This window comes from Leucoraja erinacea, chromosome 8 (genome assembly GCF_028641065.1).
Source record: "Leucoraja erinacea ecotype New England chromosome 8, Leri_hhj_1, whole genome shotgun sequence".
Classification (NCBI taxonomy): Eukaryota; Metazoa; Chordata; class Chondrichthyes; order Rajiformes; family Rajidae; genus Leucoraja; species Leucoraja erinaceus.
In genome coordinates this window covers 38,847,045-38,860,124 of record NC_073384.1, presented here as the reverse complement: position 1 = coordinate 38,860,124, position 13,080 = coordinate 38,847,045, and the positions used below count along the sequence as shown (strand labels likewise).

The window sequence follows — 13,080 nt, the reverse complement described above, 5'->3', positions numbered from 1 at the left end:
AACAAAACAAAAATATTTATAAAGTGTCATAAACAATATCTATAAATAAATGAAATCATATGTGTCCGAAAAGGAGCAGGAAGAATCCAAAGCTTATTAATTCCCACCCCTTATTCAACTGCTTGTAATTATCTTATACAAATTTAGCAGTTATATGTACACCATATGTACACCAGCCACTATATGTACACCAAATTATTTACATTTGAACACTAATCAAATATTTACAAAGCCATACAAAAAAGAAACCAATAAAAATAAAAGAAAAACCCCTCACATACTATACAGTATCTTAGTCATATATACAACCCATCACTCTATAATCACCCTTCCCAATACAATCAGTATAACAAATATCCCACTCACAATCACCTATCCTCATCCCAATATCCTTTTAAACACGTGTTTTTGTACATTGTAGATCTGATCAAACATAGAAAAGCAACAGGAACAGGCCTTTCGCCCCACCATATTTGCGCTGAACATTATGCCAAATTAAACCAATCTTAACTGCTTACCTACTCTGTATTACAGTACCAATGCATTCGCAGTTCGATGCGTTGTGTTTATTATTTCATTTCTCTTCAAAATAATTTGGCATATCATCTAAATTATACTTTATTTAAACTTGCAAATGAGTTGAATTTTGGATTTAAAGTTATGACTTTGTCTAAAGTAGGATTTGAGAATGTTATTAATGTCCATATGGTTTGTATATCCGCAGTAAATAGTCAGAAATTTATCGAACGGGAGGAGAGCCAGATCCCAGTGGATGAAATATTTTTCCATAGGTAAGTTTGGATTATTTAATGACATTTAGACTTTGGTTAAATGTTATATAATTACATGTAACTAAAAAGAATCATGATCAGGCAACATATTGATATACAGAGGAACATACATAGGCAAATAAGGAAAAGAATATTTAAGAACCTTTAGATTATTTCCACTGGGGAAAATTTGTATTAGTCCTTAACGCTTAAAAATAGAAACATGAGTTTATATAGCACCTTTCATGACTTCAGGGTGTCAGTGAATGTATTGCACCCATTGAGTAGCTCATGATGTCTAGCTTTTTGTAACGTAGGAAAATTTATGTACCGGTAATTCATTTATTTGATAATGTCCTGCCAATCAGTTTTGGAGCTTTTGGGTGAAAGATAAATATTGGCTGAGACCATTTTTAATATAATTTTTTTAAACCTTGTACCTGAAAGAATGATCCCAATATAACGTTCCCTTGGTGCAGCCCTGGAGTGCCAGTCTAAATCTTTGTGCACAAGTCTCTGGAGTTTGAAAGTGAACTGTTAGCGATTATTCAAACTTTGTAATGCTACTGAGACACAAACTGACAAGGTGGTTTCCTCATCTGAATTTATATGCACCACGAGCAACAAATCTTTGCATGTTTTCAATGGTCTCCTGTGAGGTTCTCATGGCAATTCTGTTCCTGCGTTTAATTGTCTAATTGTGGTAAACCACTCCTCATGGATACATTACGGCATGTTGATCTGCTTGGGCAAATTAGGCTGAAGGGCCTGTTTTCATGCTGTATGACTATGATTCTATTGAAATGCGTATTGAACATGTATAAAATCATAAGGTGTATAAATGGGGTGAATGCAGTCTTTTAACCAGAGTAGGGAAATCGAGAACCGGAGGACATTGGTTTAAAGTGAGAGGGGAATGATTTAATTGGGAACCTAGGTGGCAATGTTTTCACACGCTGCTACAGAAACTAGAAGCAGGTACCATAACAACATTATAATGTTGTATCATTGTAAAACAATGGTACAATTGTACCATTTGGACTGGTACATAGATAGGAAGGTTTAGAGAGATATGCGCCAAATGCAGGCAGATGGGACTAGCTTTGATGGGGCATCTTGGCGGCATGGACAAGTTGAGCCGAGGGGCCTGTTTCCATGCCCTGTGATTGTATGTTTCATTTAGAAATAATTGAATGGATTTTTTACTTTAATTGCATGCAACTAATTGTGCATAGCTTTTAAACCCGGTAGTTCATTAAAAGCAATGAACTACCATGTACAACTAGTAGCAATTTGTCAACGCATTCTAATCACTTAATCTGGTCGATATGGGGTAGGCTGAATGTAGTGAATAGATTATGGTTGCACTGACGCAGAATTATTGCTGATTCTAGTGGCAAAATTATCAGATCATGTCACGAAACAATGTAAGATCTGAAATACCTAATTATTACACATGAATCTTATTCAGGTATTACAAAAAACTTGACGCAACGCAAAAATCACAAAGACCTCGAGGTGAAGAAACGGTGGCAGATGTGGACGATGATGAGTTCGAGCAAATGCTTGGTAACTTTTATTCATCTAGATATTTAAATATTGTGAAGAAAGGTACACAGGGCAGCACAGTGGTAGAATTGCTGCCTTACAGTGCCAGAGACCTGGGTTCAATCCTGGCTAGGATAGTGCTAGTGTACGCTGGTTGGCGCAGACTCGGTGGGCCAAACTTGTTTCCACACTGTATCTCTAGAGTCACTAAATTTTGGGGAGTTTTGTGTGTTGTAATTAATAGACTTTCACTTGCGTTAAAATAATGTTTGTAAACCATAGTTCACCTCAAATGATTAACCAACTGTATATTGTCTGAAGTACAAGTCAACCATTTAACATGCCATTTATCATTTGCAGATTCCCTTGAAGGGGAAAAATATTATAAAAAAATCGAAGACAGTTTAGATTTTGCAAGGTAATGTACAATCAAACTCACTAACATTTTATTTTGAAAATATTTATCCTATTCTTTCATCAATACTTCTGGTCCAGATTTTTGTACTAACTGATGTTTAATCTGAACATTAAAGCAAAAAACTGCAGATGCTGGATATTCAAAACAAAAACAGCAAATTCTAAAAGAATCACTGAAGATTGCACCACTCTGACAACACATCTATGGAGGGGGAATAAAAATTATATGCTTACCTGAAATAGTTAAATTTGATACTTCGTTCTAAAGGCTTCAATGTACCCAACGGAACTTAGGTAGACCATGGTGTAGGATGTCAAAACCATCCTATCACCAACTAGAGAGCAGTCCTGACCTCCCATCTACCTCATTGGAGACCCTTAGACTATCTTTAATCAGACTTTATCATGCACTAAACGTTATTCCCTTTATCATGTATCTGTATACTGTGCACGACTTGATTGTAATCATGTATCGTCTTTTTGGTGACTGGATAGGGTTAGCTAAGCAAAAAAACCTTTCACTATCTTGCAATACACATGACAATAAACTAAACGAAACAGAGACCAGAGTGGGTGTGAAGTTACAATAAAGTGTCAAAAGAATTGGCAGTTCGGAGCCACCCTTGCTTTCTAAATGGAGTTCTGCACAGAAACATGAATTTACATAAAACCTTTCATGACTGCGCTGTTTTGATCTATGTTGTCTGTTATCCCACATATTCAAAGAATCTTCCTCCACGATTGTCACTATTTCAACAGGATTCTACCACTAAACGCGCACACACATACTTCCCCCCCACCTCCCTTCATTGTGGGGGGCAGCACATTGGCACTGCTGGTAGCGCTGCTGCCTCACAGCACCAGAGACTCCAGTTTGTTCCTGACCTCGGGTTGTCTGTGTGGAGTTTGCCCAAAATGTCTGTGCCGAACATGAGGCCAAAGTAAACAAATTCCACCTACCTTCACATGGTCAAATTCCTTGTAGGTCTATTTGCATGTTAGGATACGATGCAAATTTTCTCTACATTATTAATTAAGTAATATCTGATTTACTGTGAAGATGTACTAATACAAACTAAAGGCAAAGTAGAATATTAATTGTGTAGGGGATCAGCAGTATCCACTACACTAAAGATTTCACCAGAGATGCTGCCTGACCCGCTGAGTTACACCAGCACTTTGTGTCTATCCTGTACACCCTTGTCTGGCAACAGCAGAAGACAAAGGGGCACTGTAATGTGTATCATAAAAGTATAGAAGGAAGGCAAATGACATATTACTTACTGCTTAGGCAATTTCACAATACCTATTTCAGAATCTTGTGGTTGTTATCAGAATGAGGCAATTGAAAATTTTAAAATCACTAACCGTAAAAAAATTGTCTATAATGTTCACAGTAATATGAAAAAGAAATCATCAAAAGAAGCAAAAGTAATTGATAAGGAAGTTGATTCAGACCTCAGTGATGATGATGATGATATGAGTAACTTGGAAGATGAAGAAGTGTCATTAGGAAGCATGGACGAGGAAGACTTTGGTGAAATGGTGGGAGAAGACGGTGGTGTATTCATGGATAATCCAGATGATGAAGGTACTATTTGTGTATTCTGCACTGTTGAATAAGATACCACTCTCCAGTATGGATACTATAGCCAACATTTACTCAAGGAAACTAACCTATATTTCTCATATTTGATGGTACTTAATTTCATGCCCATTCATAACTAGGAAAGTAGGTGTGCAGGCAGCATCCTAATTATGTACAGTCTTTCCACTGACTGGTTAGCACGCACCAAAAGCTTTTCACTGTGTACCTCTGTAAACGTGACAATAAGCTAAGCTCAAGTATTGCACTAAATACAAGTTCTATTTTCTATTTTCAAGTTCAGAAAATTGTAAAATGGTGCATTTGCAGTTAACCTTTCTATAAATTCAAACTTCTTCTTATTTATCCTTGATGGTTATGGAATACATGTTGTATAATCAAAAAAATATATATTTTAATGGAAAATACTTAACCAAAAACAAGATATATAATGATTTTGTTAATATATAGAGGTTGACAGTGGAGCAGCAATGAAGAAAAGTAATAAGCCTGGTAAAAGGAAAAAAAGTGAAGATTTGGATTTCTCGAAACACATTACAGGTAAAAGAAAATTACGTTATTCTGTGGAATAAAATTGAGGTTGCAAAATGTTTTCTGAAGTTTATACTTTTTTACTAATTTCATTACTCAAATACTGTGACATCATGCCATTATGGTTACTTATGAATATGCTGTGAGGGTGGATCATGATGTGCGATTTGATTGTGAGTGTGTGTGGTACCAAGCTTCACCCTATCCTCGCCAGCTGCTGGATAAAAGTCTGTGCCAGAATCTTGGAACTATTTAGTACTGCTATTAGTCCTTGCGGCTATGATGAGCAATCAATCAATGGCGACACAAGAGACTGTAGAAGCTGGACTCTTGATGAAGAAACTAATTGCTGGAGTAACTGTGTGTCAGGCGACATCTGCGAAGGGGAATGGACAGACAATGTTTCAGGTCGGAACCTTTATTCAAGTTACAGGTGTTTAAGGTCGGGACCCTTGTCCGTCTATTTCCCTCTGCTGCCTGACCTGTTGAGTTCCTTCAGTAGTTTTTTTTTTTTTGCCCCATTTCAACTTTTTCTAAAAATGTTCATAATGACTTGTCTTTGTTACAGGAAAGAAACAGAAAAGGGGTTTTAAGGATGACACCAATATGTTTGCTGCAGCTGAAGAGGTAAGTACTACAGTGTCCTTTTAAAATTGTTTACATAAGGTGCCAATTATCACTGCATCAGTCCTGGCCCTTGCTTTAGTTTAGGCAGCTTTTCTGTGCATGTGTAATTCTGGTCCACTTGTTGCATTTGGAACAATTAAATATAGTTTAGAGAAACAGTTTGGAAACAGGCCCTTTGGCTCCTCCATCGGCCATCAATCAAATGTCGACTAGTTCTGTTATTTTGTTTATGCATCCACTCCCTACACACAATTATCCATTTTACATAGGCTAATTAACCTACAAACCATCTTTTTTGGGATGTGGAAGGAAACCGGAGCACCCGGAGAAAACCCACGTGGTCATAGAGAACATGCAAACTCCACACAGATAGCACCTGCGTCAGGATCAAACTCTGGTCTCTGGTGCTGTGAGGCAGCAGCTCTATTAGATTAGACTTGGTTCTTATATAGTTAGGCTTGGACTAGGTTCAATTAAGAAAGATGCTGAATAAACCTTAGTCAAACAACGTGGAAATAGGCCGCTCAGCACAACTTGCCAGCACCAACAACCAATATGTTCCATCTACACTAGTCCCACCTGCCTGCATTTGGCCCATATCCCTCTAAACCTGTCCTATCTATGTACCTGTCTAATTGTTTCTTAAGCATTGCAATAGTCCCTGCCTCTGGCAGCTCGTTCCATACACCCATCATCCTTTATGTGAAAATGTTACCCACCCGGATTTCTATTAAATCTGTCCCCCTTCACCTCAAACCTATATCGTCTGGTCCTCGATTCACCTACTCTGGGCAAGAGACTCTGTCCATTTACCTGATCTAGTCCTCTCATGATTTTATACCTCTATAAGATCATCCCTCATGCTCCTGCCTCCAAGGATTGGAGTCCTAGCCTGCTCAACCTCTCCCTATAGCTCAGATCCTCGAATCCTAGCAACATCCTCGTAAACATAGAAACATAGAAACATAGAAATTAGGTGCAGGAGTAGGCCATTCGGCCCTTCGAGCCTGCACCGCCATTCAATATGATCATGGCTGATCATCCAACTCAGTATCCCGTACCTGCCTTCTCTCCATACCCTCTGATCCCCTTGGCCTCAAGGGCCACATCTAACTCCCTCTTAAATATAGCCAATGAACTGGCCTCGACTACCCTCTGTGGCAGAGAGTTCCAGAGATTCACCACTCTCTGTGTGAAAAAAGTTCTCCTCATCTCGGTTTTAAAGGATTTCCCCCTTATCCTTAAGCTGTGGCCCCTTGTCCTGGACTTCCCCAACATCGGGAACAATCTTCCTGCATCTAGCCTGTCCAACCCCTTAAGAATTTTTTAAGTTTCTATAAGATCCCCTCTCAATCTCCTAAATTCTAGAGAGTATAACCAAGTCTATCCAGTCTTTCTTCATAAGACAGTCCTGACATCCCAGGAATCAGTCTGGTGAACCGTCTCTGCACTCCCTCTATGGCAATAATGTCCTTCCTCAGATTTGGAGACCAAAAACTGCACGCAAAGTATCCTCTTGTAGTAAGTACACTATTTTGTAGCAATTATTTTATTTGAAGTGGATTTAATCTTTTTTTTCCTCTTTCGAAAGTTTGGTTGCCTACTTGATGAAAATGCAGGATCAAAATTTGACAACATTGGAATTAATGCAATGGCAAACAAAGATAAAGCGAGTAAGTAATTGACTAACTTTAGTTGAAAGTAACTTTAGTTAAATATCTCAGCATGTAAGATGTAGTAAATACTGCATGGATCACAATATGCACGAGGACTCCATGGTGTTTAAGCAAAAACTTATTCAAACATATCTGCTTACTTTTTTTTAAATCAGTTTTAATTTTTGAACAATGTATTTACATTTGTGAAAATCAGATCATTTATTTTATTTTATCAAGAGAAGACATCCTCACACTTTGATAGATTTCAGTCATGTTGGGCAAACTTACCCATGAAAAGAATTGTGGTTCACTACTAAGTCTCAAACATGTATTGCTTGACCCTCCCAGGTGTAAAGCAGCTACAGTGGGAATCTGATCGTGACGCCTGGATCAGAGGCAGAGATACACGTACACTCCGAATGCAGAAGAACAAGTTCAGGGCCAAGGGGCTGAAAAATAAGAAGAAAAGATTTTTAAAGTAGAAGAGATGAACAATTTTTATACGAGATCAGACTTGTATTAGACTTTATACTTACATGATTATTGATTATGTTTGCTGGACCAGGTTTCCTGATCAATTTCTCTAGCTCCATAAATTCCTGCCCATTCATTGGATTTATAATAAACTGAAAAGTGTAAACAATATATTTTGAATTAATAAATTAAATGATGGATTTGTCTGCATATTTTCTATCTTTTAAGCTGCCCACAGTTAATAAAGAAAAGGCACAGTACTGCAGTTAGATTTTTTAATTTTGCATGAATGATTGAGGGTTGAGATAAAATGTACTTAATGAGTTATAGATTTAAAGTACATAAATGATTGAGGAATAAGTATTATGGAACAAGTTGCTAGAGGAGGTGGTGGAGGCAGTTACTATAGGTTAAGACATTGTGAGCTGAAAGGCCTATTCTGGTGTTGTTCTGCACTATGTTCAAACTTTCTGGGCTGTTTGACTTTGTGTAATGTCACATTATATTGAGGCAAAACAGCATTTAAAGGACACTTGGCAGGTACGTGAATAGGAAATGTTTAGAGGGAATATGGCCCAAACATGGGCAAATGGAACTAGCTTAGATGGGGCATATTGGTCAGCATGGACAATTTGGCAGAAGGGCTTGTTTCCATGATATGTGACTGACACCCAGAGGAAACCTCAGTGGGGGGGGGGGGGCATGGGGTGTGTTGTAGGGCAGAGGGATCGAGTAGTGTCACAGGTAGATAGCGTGGTCACAGGAAGAGCACCCCAGGTCAGGATCGAACACAAGTCTCTAACGCTGTGAGACTGCAGCTCTACCAGCTGAGTCACCATGCTTTATTTTCAGTTCATTTCAGGAAAACATGGAAGCAGGGTCATTGAATGATAAGGTCAGGATCATAACTGTTTGTACATTGTGTGCTAGTGTAGAACACAGATGAAAGTGTATTTTATATTTTCTATATATTTAAAACATTTACAGGCACACACTTTAAATTTGGATCTTGATTCATTTTTTAAATTCTGTGTAAACGTACTATCGATGCAGCCCCAAATTAAAATGCTACTTGGAAACTTCCAAACAAGGCATAAACGTGTAATAGTTCTCACCTTCTAAAATGGAGGGAAACCTTCTGTTTACTTTATATCTGAACTCTGGAAGATAAATGCATGTTCACTGTACATTGCTTTAAACTGCAGTTAAAATACTGTACAAAATCACCTGAGAATACTTAATGGAGAAGAATGGCTAATGGAGTTCAATGCAGGTAAGTGTCAGGTGTTGGATTTTGGGAAGTAAAACCAGGGCAGGATGTTCACAGTCAGTGGGAGGGCCGCAGGGAGTGTTGTAGGGCAGAGGGATCGAGTAGTGTCACAGGTAGATAGGATGGTCAAGGGTGCTTTTGGCATATTGGCCTTCATCAGTCAGTTTAGTGGAGAGGTTTGAATGTTATGCTACAGTTGAACAAGATGTTGGTGAGGCCACATTTAAGGTATTGTGTTCAAGTTTGGTCACCCTGCTATAAGAAGGATGTCATGAGGGGAATACATAGGGTGAATGTATTTTACCCAGGGTAGGGAAATCAAGAACCAGAGGACGTAGGTTTAAGATAAGGGGGGGGGGGGGGGGGGGGGGGGGGGGAAATAGGAATCCGAGGTGCAACTTTTTCAAACATAGGGTGCTAGGTATATGGAGCAAGCTGCTAGAGGAGTTAGTTGATGTAAGTACCATTAATTGTTTTTAAAGACAATTCCATGCTCCTAGGGATAGGAAAGGTTTAGAGGGATATATCAACCAGATGAGACATTTTGACTGATATGAATGAGTTGGGTTGAAGGGCCTATTTCCATGCTTTATCCCCCTTTTAAAAACATAAGTTTCTTTAAATCCCTTTTTATTTTGAAAATCTATTAAAACATCAGAATTGTATTTTCTAAAATTGGACTTACAGCTGGGAAGTAACATGTCCTGTTAAATCTGGCTTGAAATGTAATCATATTTCTCATGAGTAATTCTGCTACCTATTTGACGTGGAAGGGTGTCTTCATGTCATAGTGGAGAAGCCAGTCTGCACTTAAGATCCTGAGATTTAAACTGGAGCTATACTCCTGGAAGGCTCACCCATAGCTGACAGGTTGTTGGGTTGGTTCCGGCGAGCCGCCGCCATACCCCGACAACAGGCCTGGCTCACCCGCCACGGAATCAGGGACCCGCCTGGAACACGAGCCTTTACGTTTAATTAACAGAACAATGGTAATTCTAATGTAATGGCTTTTTGGTTGTGGAAGCCAAGTCAGTGGATATTTCAGATTCAATCTTTTTCTTTCAGATTCAAACTTTATTGTCATTATGCAGTGTACAGTACAGAGACAACAAAATGCAGTTAGCATCTCACCCAGAAGAGCGAACATAGAATAATGAACAGTAAAATAATATATATATGTACAAACAGTAGCGGTAGTGCAATTTTTCTGGGGGAAGGAGTGTCCGGGGGGGGGGGGGGGGGGGGGGCGGTGACTGGCAATCACCAAGGTGCAGAGTTAAGTAGTGTAACAGCCGCAGGGAAGAAGTTGTTCCTGAACCTGCTGGTCCGGTAACGGAGAGACCTGTAGCGCCACCCGGATGGGAGGAGGGTAAACAGTCTATGGTTGGGGTGAGAGCAGTCTTTGACGATGCTGCGCGCCCTTCGCAGACATCGCTTGCTTTAGACAGACTCAATGGAGGGGAGTGAGGAACCGGTGATGCGTTGGGCAGTTTTCACCACCCTCTGCAGTGCTTTCTGGTCAGAGACAGAGCAGTTGCCATACCATACTGTGATACAGTTGGTAAGGATGCTCTCGATGGTGCAGCGGTAGAAGTTCACCAGAATCTGAGGAGACAGATGGACCTTCTTTAGTCTCCCCAGGAAGAAGAGACGCTGGTGAGCCTTCTTGACCAGTGTTGAGGTATTGTGGGTCCAAGAGAGGTCATCAGAGATGTTGACCCCCAGAAACCTGAAGCTGGAAACACGTTCCACCTCCGTCCCGTTAAAATGGATGGGGGTGTGCGTGCCACCCCTAGACCTTCTGAAGTCTACAATGAGCTCCTTGGTCTTCTTGGAGTTAAGGGCCAGGTTGTTGTCAGCGCACCATGCTGCTAGGAGCTGGACCTCCTCCCTATAGGCCGACTCATCATTGTCAGCGTACCATGCTGCTGGGAGCTGGACCCCCTCCCTATAGGGTGATTTCACGAAAGGTCACTGGGTCATAGGTCTTCACACACGGAGCCGCAAAATACAACTGGGGTACATACGTCACTTCCGGTACATGTTATTGATGCTATTCATCAAAACATCAATAATGCCTTAGTTTTGATGAAATGCAGTGAGCAAACGCGATAATTCCTGATATTTTCTATCTTTATATCTGCACGACCAACAACTTCCGCTGTTGTTTTCCCTTCAGCTCTGTCCTCTCTTTACCTTCATTTTTCTTAATCTTTGGAACTCTAAAGTAGGATAGCTGTGTCTCACGGTCACCCTGACTTGCAGTTATTTACAGCGCAAAAACTAACCGTTTTCGCGGTTTTTAACAGGTTTGAAAGTACGCGTTTCTAGCATCAATAACGTACCGGAAGTGACGTATGTACCCCAGTTGGATTTTGCGGCTCCGTGCGTGAAGACCTATGACCCAGTGACCTTTCGTGAAATCATCCATGTCGCTGATGAGGCCAATCACCGTTGTATCATCTGCATACTTGATGATGGTGTTAGTACCATATACAGGCACTATACCATACATCCAAGGCAGAGATTGATAGATTCTCGATTAGTATGGGTTTCGGGGGAGAAGGCAGGAGAATGGGGTTGAGAGGGAAAGAGTGATCAGCCATGATTGAATAGCAGAGTAGACTTGAGGGGCCAAATAGCCTAATTCTAACTCCTCTCACATGAATTATAAAGCAGTCATTCTTACCTTGACTTGCATTCATTCTATGGAACAACCAGTAGGCTCCTGCTACGCCTAGAACCTCCAAGAATATAACTCCCTTAAAAAGTCGTCTTGCTATTGGTTCCATAGTTTTAGGTGCCATTCTTCAAAAAAGATGCGAGTCTGTGAATACATTGAACAGGTTTATTAGGCTTTGGAGAATATGTTAAGAATGCATTGTGCCTAATGATAGGCATGTAAGTGGCTGGCCAAATTTTACTAAAATGATGCTGCTGCACCCGCTGAGTTTATCCAGCTTTTTTGTTTACCAAAATGATGCCTGATAGAAGGACAGGGAGAGTTTTGTTTGGACAGATTAATTGTTTTCTCTGGAACGCCAGAGGTTGCAGAGAGACCTGATAGAAGTGTATAAAACGAGGCAAATATAGGGTTGACAGTCTCAACGTTGTTCCTAAGATGAAAAAAATCAAATACTTGATGGCATAACTTTAAGGTGAGAGGGTCAAAGTTGAAATGAGACGTGCAGGGCAATTTTGTTTTACACAGAGGGTGGCAAGCAAAGATCTTTGGTGGCAAGTGCCTCAAACGCGCTGCTGGGGTGGTGGATGAAGCAGACACGTTAGTGGCATTTCAAAGACTTTTGGCTAGGCATATGGTTACGACCCGCTGAGTACCTCCAGCTCGAGACCCACGGCAACTGATTTTGCAGGCCCTGGCCTGCGACACTGGCCAATTGCCCCCTCCACCTCCTCGACAACAGGCCCGAGACACGGATATTTCACTACCCGCCTTACATTCCCTAATACCCAGAGTGAAGAGTTCGCGGCTTCTTTCTGCAGGCCGGTGATTTTAACGATGCGCCGCGGCGGCGGCAGCAGCAGGACGAGGACCCAATTCCCGGGACACCCAGCGCTGACGATTACGCGTCCGCCACCCGTGCCGGATACCATATAACGCGCATGCATTCGCATATTTCAACAAGATTTCTCCCCAGAAGCATTTTTTTCCTTATTCCAAAACGTTAAGGGTTTCCAAAAGTTGCTAAATGCATATTAAACTGAATTGCTCCACGAAAATGTTCAGACACACTGTATAAATGCAAGACTTTGTGTTATGTTTATTCTATCATAATACTGAAAGATAGCTGCAAAAAAGAACAGCTCTACTGAGCGCGGAGTCAGCGTTGTCCGGCCAACTGGGTTCAGGCCCCGGCCAGCGTTGCCAGGCCAACCATCCCCAGGCCCGGGCCCGGGTCCAGCCATCGTTGCCCGGCCGACCGGGCCCGGTCGCGACGCAGCTTTAAGAGGCCCCGGGAGGCGGGGCCGAAACCGCGGCGAAGATGGCGGAAGACACGTCGCGGTACCTGAGCGGGGATTATTATCCCCGCAAATTCGGGCCCAAGCCCGATGTGGTGCCGTCGGGGGTGACCGAGAGGAAGATATCCCCGTTCGGCATCGAGCTGGGCAAGCCGGACATGGTGACGGTGGATGTGGTGAGCGTGCAGGAGGAAGAAG

At 41.1% G+C, this 13,080-nt stretch overlaps 3 protein-coding genes across 7 annotated transcripts in view; 2 read left to right on the top strand and 1 right to left on the bottom strand.

The window, feature by feature from the left end:
* The window catches only part of cebpz (CCAAT enhancer binding protein zeta), a 24,651-nt gene extending 16,810 nt beyond the window's left edge, over positions 1-7,841 (top strand). The window contains exons 9-16 of the mRNA XM_055639537.1: positions 725-791; positions 2,242-2,339; positions 2,679-2,736; positions 4,133-4,326; positions 4,792-4,881; positions 5,441-5,499; positions 7,091-7,172; positions 7,506-7,841. Coding sequence (XP_055495512.1) covers positions 725-791; positions 2,242-2,339; positions 2,679-2,736; positions 4,133-4,326; positions 4,792-4,881; positions 5,441-5,499; positions 7,091-7,172; positions 7,506-7,639 — 782 coding nt within the window. The 3' untranslated portion in view covers positions 7,640-7,841. The remainder of the gene's footprint in view (positions 1-724; positions 792-2,241; positions 2,340-2,678; positions 2,737-4,132; positions 4,327-4,791; positions 4,882-5,440; positions 5,500-7,090; positions 7,173-7,505) is intronic.
* LOC129699597 (protein CEBPZOS-like) lies at positions 7,310-13,038 on the bottom strand. Of its 5 annotated transcripts, none has more exons than XM_055639546.1 (5): positions 12,930-13,038; positions 11,591-11,728; positions 8,747-8,791; positions 7,694-7,783; positions 7,310-7,606 (listed from the first exon to the last, which is right to left on the bottom strand). In XM_055639546.1, the coding sequence occupies exons 2-4, from the start codon at positions 11,706-11,708 to the stop codon at positions 7,698-7,700; spliced, it is 249 nt and encodes an 82-aa protein (XP_055495521.1). In that variant the 5' UTR covers positions 11,709-11,728; positions 12,930-13,038; the 3' UTR covers positions 7,310-7,606; positions 7,694-7,697. The 5 variants fall into 5 exon arrangements, with proteins under 5 accessions (XP_055495521.1, XP_055495520.1, XP_055495518.1 ...); XM_055639545.1 differs by lacking the exon at positions 12,930-13,038 and adding an exon at positions 12,701-12,839; XM_055639543.1 differs by lacking the exon at positions 12,930-13,038 and adding an exon at positions 12,361-12,686.
* The window catches only part of slc30a6 (solute carrier family 30 member 6), a 108,761-nt gene continuing 108,586 nt past the window's right edge, over positions 12,906-13,080 (top strand). The window contains exon 1 of the mRNA XM_055639538.1: positions 12,906-13,080. Within this exon, the coding sequence (XP_055495513.1) occupies positions 12,906-13,080 (175 nt within the window).

Coding starts and splice junctions, on each gene's coding strand:
- LOC129699597 (XM_055639546.1), bottom strand. CDS start 11,708: ATGGCACCTAAAACTATGGAACCAATAGCAAGACGACTTTTTAAGGGA. Junction 8,792..11,590: donor TAGAATGAATGCAAGTCAAG/GTAAGAATGACT, acceptor TTTATCTTCCAG/AGTTCAGATATAAAGTAAAC. Junction 7,784..8,746: donor GTTTCCCTCCATTTTAGAAG/GTGAGAACTATT, acceptor TACACTTTTCAG/TTTATTATAAATCCAATGAA.